Source organism: Xiphophorus couchianus, chromosome 21 (genome assembly GCF_001444195.1).
Source record: "Xiphophorus couchianus chromosome 21, X_couchianus-1.0, whole genome shotgun sequence".
NCBI classification, from domain to species: Eukaryota; Metazoa; Chordata; class Actinopteri; order Cyprinodontiformes; family Poeciliidae; genus Xiphophorus; species Xiphophorus couchianus.
The window spans coordinates 11,766,941-11,786,453 of NC_040248.1; the positions used below are offsets into that span (position 1 = coordinate 11,766,941).

Genomic DNA, 19,513 nt, shown 5'->3' on the forward strand with positions numbered 1-19,513 from the left:
AGAGTCCTCACAGTCGGATCATGAGGAGACCCTTCTCCCCCTCTCTCAGCTGGAGATCCTGTTCCCACCCACCTTCCTGGATGTGGCCCGGCCAAAACCAACCACAGCTGCTGCTGGGTGGAGAATCCATCTTTGGCAGGAAGAAATCAGTTCGGTTCTTTCAGTTCCTCTCCAGTGGCTCGTTCCACTTTATTCTCTTATTTCTGGAACCCGGGCTTTTAAGCGTCCACGTTTAAAGTTTCTTTGTGCTTCGAGAGCTGTGGGAAGCAGACTTGTCAGCGAGTGTGTGTCTTGTACTTCTTTGTTTGGCTGTTTGAAAGGGATTAAGTTGGCTCTTAAGCAACCAAAGTGTCTTTGTTTGAGAGTCACTTGTTCATCTGTTTCAACAAACCGCTGCGACACAAACTCTCATCAGACCACATTCTGTTTCAAAATGTTTATTTTTCAAACTTATAACAAAGCGTCATCTCCCCCTGCCTTATATATTGTTTCAGAGGGAACGATGATGAATCCACGGTTTGTCTCACACAAGCTGAATCTCTCAATGTGCTTGGATTAGAGATGAGAAGCCATGCTTGGTGTAGCTGCATGTTCTCATCAACTGCATGTTCCTCAGCTGTGCAACATTCCACCAAATGACTGGAAATTAAGCAAGGTTTGTTTGTTTTTCCTAACCCACAGCCAATAACTGCTACTTTCGTGACTTTTTAAAGTGGAAAACTGTGACTCAAACCTGGCCTGACTCCCTACGGCTGCAAGTTCACCGAACTGTGCAGCGTTTGTCACACACACACGCACGCGCACGCCCTCACTTCTCTCACCAGTGCTGGTTCTTAAAAGCGATACAACTCGATGAGTTTTGGTTTTATCTGGTGCTTCTGCGCCCAACCTTTCTAATGCCTCCCTGGGCAGTTGCCCATGTGGCCCATATCAAAAGCCACATCTGCCTCTCAGAGGAAATAATTGATGGGGTTAGAGTTTTAGATTCGTTGCTGGATATTTGCATTCTTGCTCATGTCACAGTAACACTTCCAGGGAACATTAACCACCAGCCTACTGTGAATACTGCCATAGTTGGAGGGGGTTTGTGAGAGCGTTTCCGCTCGGGGCTGTTTTTTCTTTCTGGGTGGTGGGCAAAAGGCCTCGTGGGGGAACTGGTACAGTTGGGTGGAGCGTCACAGTCTGCGTCCCGTGTTCACTTCATTAGATTTTAAATGGTCTGCTGGGAGATTGCAACAGCCTTACACATCACACCACCTGCATTTCCCATTACACCCGGTTCACTCACAGCTACTCGCATAAGACCACATCCGTCCGCGCTTCATGCTCACACTAAACGTCTGTCCACATGCTTTCTCTCCTCATGCTTTCAACACAAACAAACTGCACCATATTGTGTAAACTCACTCGCATTTATTCGCGGCCACAGATGTGCACGGTGCCTCAAACAAAACATGTGGTCTTGTTCTTTTCTGCTCAGAGATCCATTTTTCATGCTATAAATCAAACAGTCGTCACTCATTCCTGCACATATAAGCCAGTAAATCTCTTTTCACACTTTTGCAGGCAGGTCCGATTTGAGCTGCGTGTTGTACTGCATTGAACTGTGCGTCGTTATCCACCTGGGCCGTGGTAAACCCTAAAACATTCAGTTTTGCAGAGAATTGTTTATGGATCCATAAACCCCCATCACGGGTTGAGCTTAGCTCGGCGACACTTTGCCAAGAGATCATATGAAAGGCCAACACACAATAGCAGGGCAGGTCCAGACTGGGAACAGCTTAAAAAGTCCTTCATGTGAGTCCGGACTCCTTGATTTCTTTTCTTTTTATTGTTTTCTCCACTTTGGAAGTGAGCCCAAATGTCCCTGCTCCAACAAGATCCAGAGTGGTCTGCAAGTAAGTCACCCTCCCCCCTCACCTCCATCCTCATCACACTGTTACTGGTGGGCCTTTATTGTCACTGGTGGCGCTGGATACTGTTGGAGGAGGACAGGGGGACTGGAGAGGTCTGTATCCCCCCTGACTGTGGTCTAAAAAGGCCGCCGTAGGGGACACGGGGTGGGCGTAGCCGATGTACTGTGGGTGCATGAACTGTGACTGGTGGGACATGATCTGGGTGGCCTGCTGGCAGTTGAGAACTGAGAAGTTGGTGGGCATGTTGACGAAGACGCTGGCATCGGGGGGCAGACAGCAGGAGGCCTGAGCCCGCATTAGCGGAGCAGGACCGGGGCGGGCCCCGGCGGGCGGAGCCGAAGAGCTGGACGAGGTGGCGGTGCTGGACTGCCGGGACGAGGAGCCCCTGGAGCTGCTCGCCATCATGGGAATGGTTTCCGGGAGGCGGCCGCCGGTGCTTCCGCTTCCTGAGGCGCCAGCCGAGGAGAGCTCCTGCTTTGGCCGGAGGCAGCGGCAGCAGCACACGGCGACCACAGAACCCACCAGGATGAAGGCCACAAACACAGATCCCACAATCAGGAAGGGCACGTAGATCGGCACTGAAAGGAGACGACACAGGATCATTAATCAAGAGTTTAAAGTGTTTCAGCTGGCTTCTAACATAAAAATTAAAGCATTTTCACGTTACTGCCACAGCCATCAGAGTATTTCATTTGAAAGACCAACACAAAGTACACATTTATAAAGCATAAGGAGAGTAATGCATGGTTTTCAAAATGTTTTGTGTGTTTTGCTTAGAAAAATCTGAAAAGTGTGGTGTGGTGTGTATTTTTATTCAGCTTTCTGGATCAATACTCGTCTTTGTGGTATGTCTGTACCAGCTTTGCTCATCTAGAGACCGGTCTTTGTAACACGGCTCAGCCTCCATTAGTCTGGATGGAACACTGCTTTTCTCCACTGAATTCAAACTTTGACTAGGCCATTCTAACTCATGAATATTTTACATCCCACATGTTCTATTGAATCTCTGACTGTTTTTCAGCCTCTTCCCACAACATGACTATGCCACCACAGTGTTTCACTGTGGGACTGATGCAAGTCTATTTGCTGGCATCAGTATTTAAGAAAGCACCTCTGAGTGTTGGATGGTCCAACTCAGTTCAGCAGACAGTGTCTTTTGAGGGTCTTCAAAGAAAAACGTTTGAACAAAGTCCCGCTATTCAGACCTTTGCAAAAGCATTCACACAGTTTGAACTTGTTTTAAAATTTTTGCCACATAACAGTCGCCATCTTCATTGGAAATTTAGCACAACAATGAAAATGATGCATAGTTTTCTACATTTTTTAATTAAATAATTTGATATATCCCCCTCAGTCGTTCACAAAGCATTATACCGCCACCACCATGTTTCACTATGAGGGGGGGCTATGCAGTGTTAGTTTTTCTCTACTCCTGACATTTTGCATACAAGTCCGACTTTTGACCAGAGAACTTTCTTCCACATGTTTTCTGTGTGTCCTCTAAGCAAAACTACCTGTGGATTTTATTTTTGAGACTTTTCCACAAAGGCCATAAAGTTGTGGATCTTTGCTGCTCCTCCGCAGCTGCCATGAGTCCCTAAAGTTATTACTCTTGTAGTTTATGTGCATCATTTTCATGTAGGCCTTCTATCTATTTTCGCATGATGGATGTAACAATACAGAGTCCAAAAGTTTAAATATTACAACACAGTTTTATAACCTCATCCTTCTTCAAACTTCGCCACAACTTTATCCCTGACTGGTCTACTTCGTTCTTTGGGCTTTGAAAACATGCATGTAGATTTTCCGAGATTGTAACTTGACAAAATGTGGGAAAGCTTTAAGAAGCATTAAAACTTTTGTAAAGGTAGTAAAACGGCAGACTGGACAAGCCAAGTGTTTGTTGCAGATTAAAAGACAGAGAGCTATTGGGGTCCCCAGGGTTTCTCAGGCTCTCATTAGCAGTTATTAACTTTGTTTTGATCTGTTTTAATCCTCCACGCCCTGCTGTGTCCTCAGACTCCTTCACCCCACAGACTTCAGTGTGTGTGCGTGCCTGTGGGGGTGTGTTGGACTGGGTAATGTTCTTAAACCCAGCTGCCGGTGGATATTTGTGACCCCTCTTTTTCCTCAGCTATTTATGACTAAGCTTATGAAAATAAGTTACTGTAGCTGAACTGCAGCACTTGGCATCAGTTTAAAGAAAGGCTTTAAAGTGGACTGATTTAATGTTGCATTGAGAAGTTATTCCACTCTGTAAATCAGAGGAATAAGCCGGTTCCTTCTCACTGACCTTTCTGAGTTTTTTTTTTTTTTTTTTTTTTTTTAAGTTAAAACAGCAAATCATGCTCCCAGCTTTCACAGCTCCACCAATCGGACTCTGTTGTTGAACATGTAAAGTCTTGACAGTTTTACATGCGAAAACCTCAGTTTTAGAGTGTTAATGTGTTAGGAGAGCAGGAAGCGCTCCAGGAACAACTTTGGAACCTGATCAGCGAGAGCTTTCCAGTTTTTCGCCAAATGGGGAAAGTGCAGAGAGAGCGAATTTTGCCCAGACGGCATATAACATGATGTCACTCATGAGGTGTTTCCTGCACCCATTCATTCCCTCCAAACACAATAACGTCCATGTGACATTTAAAGTGATTAATTTAGTCTTATTGTTCCCACAAGGTGTAGCTGAGCGTTGTTGGGAGGTGGAACTGTGGGCCAGCGAGAGAGAAAGGTGGCAGCCTGCTCCAGTTTCCTTTTGTCTCTGGGCTCTTTTGAAATGCAACCGTTTGACTTTTTCAGAATGCTCATCAAAAGTCGCAGGGCATTAAAAGGATTACAGCATGATACTTTTCCAGAGAGGGAGGGAGGTATCGCGGGGACATGAAGGAAAACTGGACCTTGACCCGTTTGTATTTGGTGGTGTCACACCTCGCTCCTCGCAGCAGAGATATCTCTGAAAGTCTTTCCTTCCCTGCAGTAACACAACTTCAGTCTCAACATTTCTGCCTCCACTCCCCCTTTTCTCTGTGCTTCAAAGCTTATTTTGTGTGTGTGATTTCATCCCTTCTTGCAGATCTGCTTTTTTCTAAAATCACCTTTTAAATCAACGGTGGAAGAAGAAAAAAAAGTCGAGCTTCAAGTTTTACTTGCTCAATCGCACATAAAATACAGTCTGGCATTTTAGTAAAAAATGCAAACTAAAGCCCCCTCACAACTGGATGGGTGGGCAAACAAATCCTTTATTTTACTAGAGTTACAATACTATACCTATATCACAAATCTACTTCAAATGAATGTTTTATATCCTCAATCCCTTGTGCTTTTTTGTAAAATCTTTTGTCACGCTACAATGATAGCCTTTTAGAGTTCTATTAAGATTTGACCGTTTTAAATAAAGAAAATCTGAAAATTTGTTCATAAACACTGTCATGAAGATCAAGCAACACAGCAGAAAGGTCAGGAATGAGAGCAATGTTCAATCCGTCATCAGAACAACACAACGTCAAACCTAACAAGACGTGAACATTCACCTAAATTGAGAAAAGCAAAAGTCAGAGAAGCACCCAAGAGGCCTCTGGTAGATCTAGAGGAGATCTACCAGAAATCCACAGCTCAGGTGTGAGAATATTTTCTACATATCTGGCTTTTGTGGAAAAAGTGCCAATAGAGATCAAAACTAAACTTTTAAGTCTCCATGCAAAATACTGTGGGTCAGAAAGCTAACACTGCACATCACCAAAAGTAGAAAACCATGTTTTCTTCTCCTGTAGTGTCACAATTTCACACTACATTGTGCTGGTCAGTCGCATGCATCATAATATAGTGGAAAAATGGAGGCATGAAAAGCTTTCCATGAAAGCCACCTTTTAACTTTATTATCTAACTAAATAATTGCAATGTACACCTGGACAGCTTGAGAACAAACGGAACTGAAAGTTTTGATAAAAATCTGACTTGGATCTATGTTTAAATGCTTTAACGTCCCATGTATTGAAGGAGCAAAACTGTGAGACAGTTGTTGTGTTTCTAGTGTCAATTCAGATTCCCTGAATCCTACCTTCATTCTTGGAGTGAATTTTTTTTAAAAAGAAGCAAGAATCGGTTTTTATGCACATGCTGGTCGAAGCTCCCCCATTGTTTTCTGTCACTCGCCCACACCTGTTGCTGCCGCTGAGCTGTGGCAACCACGCTGCAGTAAAAAGCCCTCCACCCCCTCCACCTTTAAGCTCTTGTTTGGGCCAGCCGGCCAGCCTCTGTCTCCTCGGGCCATCCCCCGGGGATTCTCTTGTTCCTAAATACCACATGTTCCCTCATGTTGAGCACATTAATAATTTCCTGCCACTGTATCATTCTGGAATGATGAATAGGCCACAAGCAAGTGAAAAATGTGCAAAAAGCGCAAAGTGAACAAGGTTTTCCTGTTTGAAAATAACGTTCTCTCTGTGCTTGGTGAGAAAAACCAACCACTTTGAGGTAATTCTGGCAGGAGGCCACAGACTGGAATGTATATTCCTCTTCCTGCAGTGATAAGGTATGAAAGTTGCAAATGACAGGTTACGTTGTAGCTAGAAGACCAATGACAAAAACAAGAAGTAAGCCTTTTCTGTCTTACTTCTTGATGCCTTTCTGTGGTAAAATGCAAGTTCAAAGACTTAATGAAAGATTACCTCATGGGAATGTTGGTAACGAGTTTGTTTTGTCAACAAATCAGCAACATAAGCTGAAAACTACAGGTTTAGCTGTTGTTTTTGGTAATTATTCCTCTTTGGATGTCAGGAGATTCCCTTCAGAGTGAATCTCCTAAAGCCCACAGACACCAGAACGACTGCAGTAGGTGGGAGGTGGGTTGTTGAACAGGAAAATAACATGATTTGAGTTTTTCTTTTTTCTTTTTTTTTCTTCCTTTATGAACAGTCCTGTCAGCACCCAGGGCAAGCCACTCTCCAAGATCCGGTCAAGTCCAAATTTGATCCCCGTGGGGACAGCGTGATTCGAGCCTGGCCCTACTCTGCACTGTTACAGAACAAACACGGCTATTTATAAAGTGCAGCGGCACGGCACAATTTGCCATTTGTGAGGGCTGTTAACTGGTTTTTGGAGGAGTCTGCTGTCTCCTGTGCAGCTGTCGCAACAGATGAGTTCTTTTTACAGAGAGCCATGGCTGCTGTACGCAATGCTACGTTAGTGGAGGAGGAAAACTGGAGCTTCACACTTTTCGGATTTGACGATCAAGCCCAAAACATCCTGAGCGGAGGGTTTTCATGATGTTGTCCAACCAACAATATCAAAATATTCATATTAGGCAGGATTTCTTTTGGATGAATATAAACTTAATTATGGGCAATAAGGCTTTCTGCCCAGAGGGACGCACCTCAGAGGGGAAGCTAAGAGGCAAATAAATAAATAAAAAATCTGTTGAAGATATGATGGTATGGAGAGCTAAAAGTACCACAATCCAGTACATTAATAATTGCTCACACAAATGCTTCTTTATGTGATTATTTACACAGAACTCTAATAAATAGCATCAATAAATAGAAAATGCTTATTTTATCAATTCTTTGAATGTAATAATGTTTTTAAAATATTTGAAACATTTAAATAATTCTGCATTTATTTGTTTGATATACTTTGATATATATATATTTTTTAAATGATTGTTTATTTATTGAATAATATTTTTCCAGTTCATAGTGTTACAAAAAGTGTTCCAAAAGTAAGTTACAAAAAGAAAATGGTTTTGTTTGGTTTGGTTTTTAGAAGCAGCTCCTCTGACAAGTGGGTCGCTTTTACTGGCATCTATTGCTGCCATAATCACCACTGACTCACTTTACGGTAAAGCAGTTAATGAGTCAAACAGCCTCGTCTCAGAACCCTAATTTCATGATTCTTTAGAGACTCTGAAAAAGTTCAAAATCCTCCTACAGTTTAAGAACATGCTAAACCGACTTTTATATTCAACTTCCTTTGTTTAGTTTTAAGCATCCAGAAAAAGGTTGTGCCCTCTGTTGTGAATGAGGATTGCTCTGCACGTTGAAGGGTGTAATAGTAGAAGTTATGGGCTGCTGCTGGTTTTGACATAAGTGTTAGGGCTTTCTGCCAGGGCTGCATGTTCAATGGGGCATAATAAAAATGCCAACTCTGCTTTCAGGAAGCCTTTTTAGCTATTCAGAGAGAACGGTGCCTCCTATAGTTCATAGGTGTATGAACTATAAAACTTTATTGCTGGACACTAAGGGACACTAAGGGCAGCTATTGATACCGATGTTGGTATTTGAATTACAGCCAATGATTTGCTGTGAAATTCCAAAGCTGTAGGGCCATTTCTTATGATTTCACCGCATTAGGATAGCCTAACATTGAGGCAAATGTGAAGCACTATTGAGAGTGGTCAAGGACGGAGTGGATTATAGTAGTTTGTTGGGGGCAAATGAAAGAGCTCACCCGGGCCACCATTCAAAAAAGAACCGCCACTGGTTCTGCTTTCCTACCTGCACGGGAGTCCTTGTCCTGTTTGCTCTCCGTTCCCGGTACCTCAGCCTGCTTGTCGTTCTCGCAGCTGCCCTGATCCAGCCGCGCGTCCGTGCTGGCGCAGCAATATCGCAGCTCGCACTTCCCGCAACAGATGATCGAGTCCTCCCCGTCGATCTTCTCCGGGCACTGGAACCCGTCTTTCCACGCGCCCTGCGAGTCTCGCCACCCGTGACAGTATTCCCCGCTGGCCTTCACGTCTATAACGACCAAAAGCAGAGTCATCACCACGGAGACGGACATCGGGAAACCTCCTTCACGCATTCTCAGCCACACGCCGGTGCGTTTGGATGCACGGAGGGACGCCTTTTAGTCTCCTTCGTCAAAGCCGGTGTAGCAAATGATGATGATGATGATTATGATGATGATTTGGGTCAGAGTGGAAAAAAGACCTGAGCGGATAAAGGAAGACAGTTGAGGAGCAATCACAGGTGGTCATTTGTTGAGAAAATCCCGTGCGTAAAACACAGCCAACGTCTCCAAAAGTAGGTTCCAAACTGTAGCCAGTGGTGCCTTAAGCATTAAATCTCTAAAAAGAGAGTTAAATTAATATCCCAGCGGTAGTAAATGCAATATGTATAAAAGATGAATGGATTTCCTTTATTGGCACCGCAGCCCGGCTGTTCGTGTCTTCTCCCAACTCTTCAGGCGACTTTCCTTAGGAATGCAGGGCAACCAACTCATGAACCCCGATCCGTGGGCGCACAGCTGCTGCCCCAGCCAGTCCCGTGCCCAAAGATGCAGTTTCCAACTTTTCAGGCCTCTTCTGCATTGTTTAAAGTCAAAAGTCGGTCAATCAAAACCGTACGTGGTGTGTGGGCGCGTGTGTGTGTGTGTGTGTGTGTGTTGCTGCTGCCTTACTGAACTGCGCTGGGCAGAGTCTTCCCTAGTTTTCGTTGGAGTGAGAGGGGCGTAAAAGAAGACGGATGCAAATGAAACACCTTACGGATTCTTTGAATGAACCACGTCAAGTTAGAAACTGGTTTGTACAACTTCCTGTTTAGGACCTTCAAGTGCACACGTAGCCAGATTAATTACAACTCTTGAAACCCAACCGTAACGGAAAGTTTAGTGGAAGAAAAAAAATGTAGAGAAAGATGTGTGAGTGAAAAAAGTGAGGCGAAGCATTCAACGCAGTATCTCCATGCACTGCTACTCCTTGATGCAGTATGTCATGCAAAAGGAGCCCCAACCAAGCACTCAATGCAGATGTTATACAGAACATAGACAAGTTTTTCTGTAGACCAATTTATTCATCTTGTTTTTTATTTATTTAATATTCTATGCCTCCTGAAAAACTGACTTTGGGTTTTAATTAGCTGTAAGTCATAATTACATAGAATAACTTTTTCAGTCATATTTTTATTTCCTAAGATGCATTTGTAAATTGAGCCATGAGTTTAGTCTATAATTTAGCTGACAAGTCTTCTGGGTTAGATGCATTACAGTGTTAGGAAATATTTGCTCTTCAACAGCAGGTCAATGAGATATTCTTCCTGTTGCTTAATTGAAATTATTGAATCATTGAATTAATGTCATGGCTAGAAGTACAAGTGAAATGACAATTCATGCTTTACAAAACAAAGCAGACCTAAATAATTCAAGCAATAATCGTGTTAATTAGAAGAGTAAGACACAGAGAGCTAAATGTGCCTCATAACAAATAACGAATGTAAAACAGATTCCTTATCTGCTGCATGCTTGTTGCTCAGTTACTGGAAGTTATTAAGGAGTAACAGAGTAAAAAGGGTCTGCTTACAAATGCGCACCATCGTATTAAGTACGTCTGACATAAATGTTCTTTTCTGCAACATTATGTAGTACTGTGCAGTGGCAGATTACATCAAAACTCAGAAGAATAGAAAAATGCTGTGATTAATGAGAGAGAAAATTCAAAGTGTACTAAAACGTTTCAAGCCTTGGAATACAGAGTAGGAACGTCAGGTTGTTTAATGCCACAACTCGGTTTCCAATTTAATTTAGGAAGAACTTCTGGCAAGGAAATCCTAAATGAAATATACGGTATATATATATTGATCCTGAGGCAAAGACTTTTTTTGGCAGTTTGGCATTTGCCTGCTGCTCTTTCTTTTTCTCAGCACACATATTAATATTAGCAGAAACATTTCCATCTAGTGGTGTTGACCTGCATTCACACTTTTGCTCTTAATCCTTGTTTACATAGGGGCATGTCCACAGCTAACTAGACTGAGGTTAGCTGTGGACATTTGAAATTTTTGTCCGTATCTAAGAGCTCTTTTAAGACTAGTAAAACGTGCCTGCTAGTCAACAATGTAACTGTTTATTCTGCAACCCATACAGAAATCACAGTTTAAATGTTATAACTCACTCATTCCTCTGTGGTGTGGGGTCATAGTTCAGGTATTGTTTTTAATGCCTATGTGCGTTTCTTCTTTCGTAGTGTTGCTAACAGATTATTTCTATATTTTCACTTATTATACAGCGCTATGTTTGTGACTATTTTAGTCAGTGAAAAGTGTTTAGTTCAAGAATAAATCATTCATGCAGTCCGTCAGTCAGGCCGGTTGGTGGCGGTAGTGAGCCGTCAAGCGATCAGAGGCGGAAGCAAGGGTATCCGTGGTAACAACACAGGAAGTGTCGCGCGACAGTTTAAAAACTGTATCAAATTTTCGTTAGCTTTTCTGTTATGCTTATATCCCCTTAAAATCTCCTTTTCCTGCTAATTGTTCCTCTACACTGATAATGTAAGTTTTTTTTTTACTAGGTTTAATTTGCCCGGAAGCCCGAAGCAGAGGTTTGAAGTAGTGGAAGGTCGCGGTAGGTTTGTGGGATTTTTAAAAAAAACGATTCTCAGCTAATTTACTGTGTGAGCAATGCTTTTGAGAACGGGGCGTCCGCAGCAGCAGCAACCCAAAGGGAAAAGACTCATTCGCCCCAAGAAGGCAGCAGCTCCCAAGAAAGACTGGGTGGTAAGTAGCACGGATTATTTAATTAATCAGGGATTAAAGACATCAACTTCTGTTTGCTTTGAGCCCTCTCTGAAAACGAGAGGATAGTAATTTAGATGCAATTTATTCACAGAAAACATTGTAAAATTTCAAACGTATTTTACGTTTTAGGAGGCAAATTACACCCATTATTTATGAAAATGAAGCGAAAATGACCAGAACAAACATCCCACATTAATTTTTGTGTCACTTTATCAGTCTCTCATTGAGTTGCGGAGGAACTTTGGCTCTCTTTACCTGAATGTGTTGCTTTGCCCAATGCAATATTTTGGTATAGAAAATAATTCACTGGTGACTAAATGCCAACAAGATTCTTTTTAAATTTTCTGATTTTGCTTCAGGCTGATTCTCTCATTCTTGAAACGTGATGCGTGTTTTAACAACACGACTGTTTTAAAATGACTGTTTTAACAACAATAATAATAATCCTATTAAGTGAGTCTTTTAGAAACTCCGATGTAGCAGGTGAGATTTTTATACCAGACCTTTTTTTTTAAATACACTTGAGCTTAGGTTTATTGAGCTGATGTCTATTTATTTCCCTGATGTCTATTTATTTCTCATTTTGTACTATTTATTTCTTTATCTATTTTATGTATGTATGTATGTATGTATATGTATATTGTATATTATGTATATACACATAACCTGCATTTTAACTCGAGTCGAGCAAATCTCAATCTCGTTGTAATCTGTTGATGACAATGACAAATACATCTTATCTTATCTTATATGTCAGAATGTGATCCTTTTTATCACTGGATATGTAGAACCTCACAACTTTTGTTGCACTAATATCATCAAGACTTACAATCATGTTTTTATTTTCATATTTTGCTGAACAACTTTATTTTAAAGTCTAATCATTGATCTTTTTGTTTCAGAGCACTGTCAACGACCTCTCTGTACACAAGCTGAGTCCTGCTGAGCTGGTAAGATCTTTTTATTTATAACAACTTTTTTATGAGGGAAAATGTGTGAGTGTGAATTATGTACATAAGAATCTGGTCGCAGTGTTTGATGTGTGGTTTAGTTGCATAAAGGACTTCTTCCTTGGTTACGGTGCATATAAAAAGTATTCACATCTTGGATGTTTTGCTCTTTTATTTCTTGTAAAGATTAATCATAACCAACAGAATTTGGCTCTTTTTTTTTTTTTTTTTCACATTTAATGCCAATGTGAAAACTGATTTCTTTAAAACTAATGAAAATTAAATACAAATATTTTAAATAAAATAAGTAAGTGCATAAATATTCACCCTCATCAAGTCAGTATTTAGTAGATTCACCTCTGGCTGCAGCCGCAACATGGAATCTGTATGGATAGATCTCAATCAGGCTTGCACATCTAGATGTGACTTTTCTTTTTCTCCTCTTCAGTGTCATCGACATGAGATCCACAAGTCTCACAATAAAGCTGCAGCTCACTGGGAGCTCAGGGAGAAAGCCCTGAAACGTCGTCTCAGACATGCCGGCAGCTCCCCAGGCCTGGACCACACCAGCCTCACCATCATCAGAGATGTGTGTGAAATAAATAATCTGGGTTTCTTTTTTAGTTTTCCACACAGTTTCAAACACAGCTCACTGGAGGAATGGTGATGTGTTGCTGCAGGTTTTCTCTGAACAGCCGCTGCTGCACGATGCGCTGGCCCAGTCTGACAGAGCCTTGGCTGTGGTCAAGGACCTCTTTGGAGATGCTCCACGGAGGCAGACTGGTGAATGTTTCTACATGAACTCTCTGAGATTATACTCATTTGTTTCTAGAATATTTGTCTCTTTAGATGCCTCTTTCAGCTGTATAGTTATTGCTACATGTGTACATGTGCAGGGCACCCCAGTGTGACTGTGGCTCCGAACTGTGACTCTGACTCAGAACTGCCTGTTCTCCAGAGACCTGATCCTCCAACCCAACTGTCCCTCCTCAGCCAATCCATAATGGATCAAGAGGTATGAAATGATGACACTTTATAATGTTTAGATTTCCCTAAGAGGTTATGATGGCATTTTTATAGGCAAATTTGTTTTTTTCAGGCACTTAATGAAGTAGAAGTTTTAAGAGAAGATGTCAGAGATGAGGATCTGTCAAGCAGTTCAGGGAGTCGATTCATCAGAAGGTATTAATCCATTCACCAACAACCTATTATTATTAAAGCAACTATTTAGCATCAACTCTTTTAGAAATGTGAAAGGATTCGTTTTGTTAATGAGACAAAGCTGTTTGTATATATTTAACGCTGGATTAAAAAGAAAAATTCATGATGAATTCAAAATTTTGCGCCCAATTCTTTTTTTTCTAAGTCCTCCTTAGTGGTTGTTGTACTACCAGTTCACAAGTGAAAAAAATGGCTTTAAAAATGTAATAATGTTAACATCAATGACTGCTCAATTACTGTTTGCAGGACAAATATAAGGAAAACAAAAACCCAGACCAGAGCGACACAGAAACAAAAAGGTCATCGTCTCAGGTCTCATGCAGGAGATAAAGAAAACATCCCTGTGACCCCCATCAGATCAGGCAGAGCACCGGACCCAACTGGTAAGCTTCATCCAGATGTTTTGTTTAATTGACTGAAGTTTGAGAGAAAGACTCATCCAGCCTTTTTCCTTCCAGCTCTCAACGCCACGGCAGCTGTTAAGCGTTTTCTGACCAAACAGCGTCCATCAGATCAAAACGAGGAAGAGGCTTCTGTCCTGGTTTCTCAGGTCCTGAATCCCGAACTGCCTTCACGCCAGTCAGGTAATATCTGCAACAAGCTAATTTTGTTTTTTGTTCTTTTTTTTAATCTTAAATGAATTATTCAATAATTGAATTCTAGTGTTTCAAAAAAAAAAAAATCCCACATTTTCAATTTTTCTCAGGAAGAATAAGAAAACACACTGAGAAGACCAGGAAGGGCGTCTGTCGGACCTTGGAGCTGGATGGCTCCTCAGTTGCGTCTCTTAGTGGAGACCAGTCCAGCCTGGGCCTGCTGCAGGACATGTTGGGCCAAGTCAAGGCGAACTTGGACACTATGAGTTCTGATATAGCACCAGAACCAACAGGGAGTCCAGAACCCTATGAAAGACAAGGTCTTACCGGATTCTCTGTTGCTTTGGTCTCCACGATTGGACGCTTAGTCCAGCTCATCAGAAAGGTATTTTTATTGTAGACTTATTAAACAATTTGAATGTTGAATTATTTGTCTTATTTCATTAAAATCAGTTTCTGTCTGTCATTTTATTTTCCCACATGTGGTATAGATCAAAGTCGTTGAGGTTCTAAAGCTCAGAAAAATTGGTGGCAATAATGTCATGATGGGAAAACAGAGAAAGTGGTGCAAAAAAACTCAAAGCTGATATTGTCATGGCAACAACATTTTGTAATACAGTGATGCAAAGTGGTTTCAGGGTTGTAGTTTTGTTTCAAAGTGAATCTGCCCCAGTGTCAAGTCTGTTGCAGCTTCTAACAGGTTTTCTTTTCTTTCTTTTTTTTTACCAGACTTCCATAAAAAGCAGATTTGGGGAAACAGCGACTAATTATTGTCAGATTTCACATGTTCAGTCTTTCATTATTTCCTTCTCTGCCTCCTTTCTGTTAGAGAGAAGCTGAAGCTCAGGAAGAAGCCGAGGAACGCCGGCGACTGCAGGAGGATCTGAAGGAGCAACGAGGGCTTATGGATGCTCTAACAGCTGAAACCATGACCCTGAGAGAAGAGGGCGCCGCCATGCAGGTGAGGCAGAGTGTGGTTTCCTGTCTGGAGTGATAAATCATGACAATCAGATAAGATGTCACTCCTTAATATTTAGTCATTCTTTCTGCCTGTTGTTGAACTGACCAGGCAGGGCTTCTGCAGCGGACAACAGAGCTGGAGCAGAAGCTGGATTCTGTGGTGCTTCTGATGAGTGGACTGGGAGTACTGGGAGAACAGACAAAACCAAGCAGAGTCTCTGATGGAAGAGTGTCCCAGTCTTGTGGTATAGATCAGATTAATTTGGTTGTGCAGATTTGCTGTGTTTTGATTGTAAGGCGTTGATAATGAATTATTGGTGTGCAGTTTGTCAGTCTGTTGGTGGTGATGAGAAAACACAAACTAGAGTTTCTCCTGCCGTCCTCCTTTCCCCACCTCAACAATGTGACAACTGGCAACAAAGTCCTGGTGAATTTCCAGAAACATTAATTGACCTGTCTTCATTTTAATAAAAAAATGACATTTTATTCCTTCCCTTCTTCTCCAATAGTTCACGCGTTACCACTACAGCGACGCCTTTCCCCGTCAGACACCCAGCGTTCCTGTGAAAGCGTCCAGTCTCACGTCTCCACCTCCGCTCTCATGAGATGTCAGTCTGTCTCCTCATCGTCACTCCCCTCTAATCAACCCGTCCTCCTTCCCTCCCCTAAAGCCATGCTGGCTGAGATCGCTGAGCTGAAAAGGCAGAACGACCTGATCAAGGCTCAGCTCATCCAGGCGAAGAGCCTCGGGTCAGGGAACACGGGATTGGCTGACAGCTGCAATGAGCAGAGCAAGTCGAGTCCAGCCAGCGGCACTGGAGAGAGGAAGATGACCGGCCAGCATCTTCAGTCTCCAGAGGGAACATCTTCAGCTTCTCAGGTGAGAAGTTTGATTGATCGTTGTTTTGCTACTGATGCCTTCAAAGGGAAATTAGATAAACCTTTATAAGTAATCATTCTCAATTATATTAAAATTCTTTCATATCAAAACTGTTGTGCTAATTTTCACAACATAATCAGAAATAAAAGTTAGGTATTGTGACAAAATTAGTTAAAATTCAAAACCAAGCAGAGGTTCCTTCCAGCTCTGGAATTTGATGGATTTTCATTAATCCATCAAATTAATAAAAATGTAAAAACAATCTGCAGACCTCACTGTCTTAAATAAGTAAACTTTAAAAAAACTGATCTCAAGATTGCATTAATTCTGTATATAGTACTGGTATATGTCACTGCCTAATGACTTTTCCTAAAGGTAAAGTAATTTTTGCTTCATAATGACAATATAGCAAGAAAGTGTAGAAAAATACTTGCTTTCCTGCTTTATTAATACTTTTATTGGCTTGACAGTTCAATCCACTAGTTAGTCGCTTGTCCATTCATCAGTTCATCCGATTTTGCATCCCTTCTTTCTTATCTGCTGTAGTATGTGTGCAGGTTTTGAGTCTAAAGCCTATATTTATTTTCAAATATTGCTTTAAACATGAGTAAGGCATTACTCATGTAAGGCATTTGAATCTATGAGAGGTAAAGAATTTGAACCTGAAAACGTACCAGAGCCGTGATGATCTCTGTTCAGGCAGCGTCCTCCAGCACTCCGAGCGTGGAACAGCGCCTCCTGGAGCTCAACAGACAGAGCGCGGCAGCTAGGAGTCGACTGCTGGAGCTGATCGAGCAGCAGAAGCGAAGCTCTTCGCTCAGAATCTCCCCATCCGTCTCCCCCATCCCTTCCTCGGCCGTCAGCCCGAACGCAGCAGGTACAATGAGTGAATGAAGCATGCTGCTCTGCGACTTCTTCTTTTTAAAGAATTAAAAGAAGAGTTTGATTTTCAGCGGAAGGACAGAGCTCAGAGGAGTCGGTGCTGCCACCTGAAAGGGAGTTTGGGTCTCATCGACAGTGAGTGGCTGAGCAGATTTAGAGGAAATCTACACCTTGTATGCACGGAGCATGACTCACTGCCATATTTGTTGCAGATATGCTGGTTCTGATGCATCCAACAGTTTGAGTTTTGAGAGCAAGACTGGAGAAATAAAGGTGCAGGCTGATAAATGTCACATTATATCCACATTCTCATACTATGATGCTGTTAGATGAACTTAATCTTTTTCTTTTTTCTCAGCAAAACGAGAAACGGCGAGAACGAGAAGGATGGTTTTCTCTGGTCGCTCACACCAGATGACACGAGGGAAAAGACTAAACGAACCTGACAAAAATGAATGTTTTTATTCTATTTTTCAGCCAAATAGTTGTAGTGCATTTTTCATTCCTGCAGTTTATATGTTGGCTGTATGAAAAGTTTTATTTTCTGAGGAGTTCACATCTTTTTATTTTATTTTATTTTTTACCAGAGGTAATTGAGCTGAGCAGCCTGACTGTTACATAGCAGTAAAACTAAAGTAAACATGTATTAGTGACAGTGAAATTTAGCTTACTAACCATTTAGACAATTTTTCCACTCAACAGTTTGTTGTTACTGTCTTACTGCTTTTTTGTTTTATTTGTGTTCAATATTTACAATTATATTGCAAAAATGATGTAGTTAAAACTAACTGATCAAAGTCATGAGGATTAAATAGCTGCTTCACGGTTGATTAAGTTTATCTCGCACGTTTTGCAAAGGTGCTTTATCAATTACCACTGAACTTTTGTCATTGGTTTCCAACCACAGTCTTTTATTAGGATTTTATATCATCTCAAGATCTCTAAAAAAATTTATTCTTTTCCCATAAAGTCTTTAAAATTGTGGAAATTTGATTAGATCATTTTCCAGCTTTGCAAGTGTGGAAAACTGAGAAGTAAGTCTGGACAGAAGTTTGAGTTTCCAGACTCCGTTCTTTATTACATGTTTCAAAGGATACAATGAATCATTTTTAGAGAACATTTGTTTTCTTGGGTTTATATTTAGGCGACTCTGCCTTGACCTTATTATTTGTCACAAAGTTTTTATGTGACTTGTCCAGTCCACCCAGTTTCACAAATTGTACTGAGTGAAGTTTTTTTTTTTTTCTTTCATTTTTTTTGTTCTCAGATCTGGGATTTTTACAGAAATGAACCTGGTTTAGTCAATAAAGGTATAAAATAGTACAAAATCTGATTTCACAAGTCTCCTAATCATTGTAGTCCAGATTATCTAGTCCAGATTCTACAAACCTAATTTTTCTAGATTTTAAAATGGAGCTGATCTGTTTCTCCAGGTACTAAAAACCAAAATTGTCCTTTGCTGCTGTGCTGAATCAGGAACTAGTTCCATGATCAGCAGAATGTGGAAAAAAATCAACTGCATAAAATTTGTGAAATAACATACTTTGTGGTTGTAATATAACAATGGCGCTTTAGGTTAGCCTGTTGGGTGAGTCAGCGCCAATAACCGGTGAATAATTTATTTTAATCATTACTTGTTCTCCAGCAGTTCTCTTACAGTTCATTTGAGCATTTTCTGTTGATCGGTTTTGTCTTTGGTTGATGATTCAACTCATTTCACGTTTTGTATGTTCAGGGTGAAGAGGTGCAGCTCAACTTGCTGTCGGCAGGTGGCACTGCAGACTCAAAACAAAATTCAATTTGAAGATGAAACGTCTGGTGACCATCAGCATATAATCCTCAACTGTGAACAAAGAGCTTCAGAACAGCAAAGACAAGTTATTGGCGCTCAAAAGGACTCAAACTGTAATTTGTTATTCACTAAACAGCATATTCTGCAGTCTGCGATTAAAAGGAGGCGTTGAGTGCTTATAACTGGGATTCCTACAAGGCGTTAAACTATGGAAACACTTTAGGAAAGTTATATATAATATCAAGTATAACTCTTCTGTTTCATTTTTCAGAACATAAAAAAAACATGATTTCAACAAGCAGTTACAGACAGAACATAAGAGATGCTGCTTCCCTTTTCCTGAATCAAAATTTCCTGAAAACATCACCACACCCTGGCTGGCTTCCACTTGTCTGAGCTTCGTTTTTACCATTTTAGGTTGACCCAGGGAGAAGTGAAAAGAGTTTCATGCTGAATCATTCGATCTGTGCGGATAATGACGATGATGTCCAGCGGGGGAAATTAAAAGAAGTAAATATTGCAGATAACGACAGGACACTGACATAAATGAGGACGGCGATGGCGGCCGTGAACCTGGGGGCAGAGGTCACAGCAGCAACGCAGTGGGAGGTGGGCAGGGCTCATTATGCCCGGGCAGGCTGGGTGAAAGACCGGGTGAATGGGGATTAACCTTAGCCCAGTGCCCCTCAATGCATTTTCCTCCACTGCAGGGGAAGTTCCCATGTGACCGCAACCTTCCTGCTTCAACTTAGCACGTTGTTTAAACTCCTAATATTCTCACAAAAGTGGAGCTATAGTGAATGTGGTGGAGGGGATATC

At 41.5% G+C, this 19,513-nt stretch overlaps 2 protein-coding genes across 3 annotated transcripts; one reads left to right on the forward strand and one right to left on the reverse strand.

Annotated features, from left to right (window-relative positions):
- Window positions 1-421: 421 nt before the first annotated feature.
- On the reverse strand, window positions 422-9,688 carry shisa2b (shisa family member 2b). The gene is made up of 2 exons (XM_028004912.1): window positions 8,402-9,688; window positions 422-2,494 (listed from the first exon to the last, which is right to left on the reverse strand). Exons 1-2 carry the CDS (start codon window positions 8,703-8,705, stop codon window positions 1,932-1,934), a joined length of 867 nt encoding a protein of 288 aa, XP_027860713.1. The 5' UTR covers window positions 8,706-9,688; the 3' UTR covers window positions 422-1,931.
- A 1,186-nt stretch (window positions 9,689-10,874) lies between these two features.
- On the forward strand, window positions 10,875-18,235 carry spice1 (spindle and centriole associated protein 1). 2 transcript variants are annotated; one of them, XM_028004910.1, is made up of 17 exons: window positions 10,875-11,392; window positions 12,316-12,363; window positions 12,812-12,952; window positions 13,044-13,146; window positions 13,260-13,378; window positions 13,463-13,545; window positions 13,831-13,967; window positions 14,043-14,168; window positions 14,291-14,565; window positions 15,010-15,141; window positions 15,250-15,385; window positions 15,466-15,567; window positions 15,650-16,020; window positions 16,720-16,897; window positions 16,977-17,037; window positions 17,115-17,175; window positions 17,261-18,235. In XM_028004910.1, the coding sequence occupies exons 1-17, from the start codon at window positions 11,297-11,299 to the stop codon at window positions 17,318-17,320; spliced, it is 2,229 nt and encodes a 742-aa protein (XP_027860711.1). In that variant the 5' UTR covers window positions 10,875-11,296; the 3' UTR covers window positions 17,321-18,235. The 2 variants fall into 2 exon arrangements, with proteins under 2 accessions (XP_027860711.1, XP_027860710.1); XM_028004909.1 differs by having other exon boundaries at window positions 10,879-11,392; window positions 16,974-17,037.
- The last annotated feature ends 1,278 nt before the right edge of the window (window positions 18,236-19,513 follow it).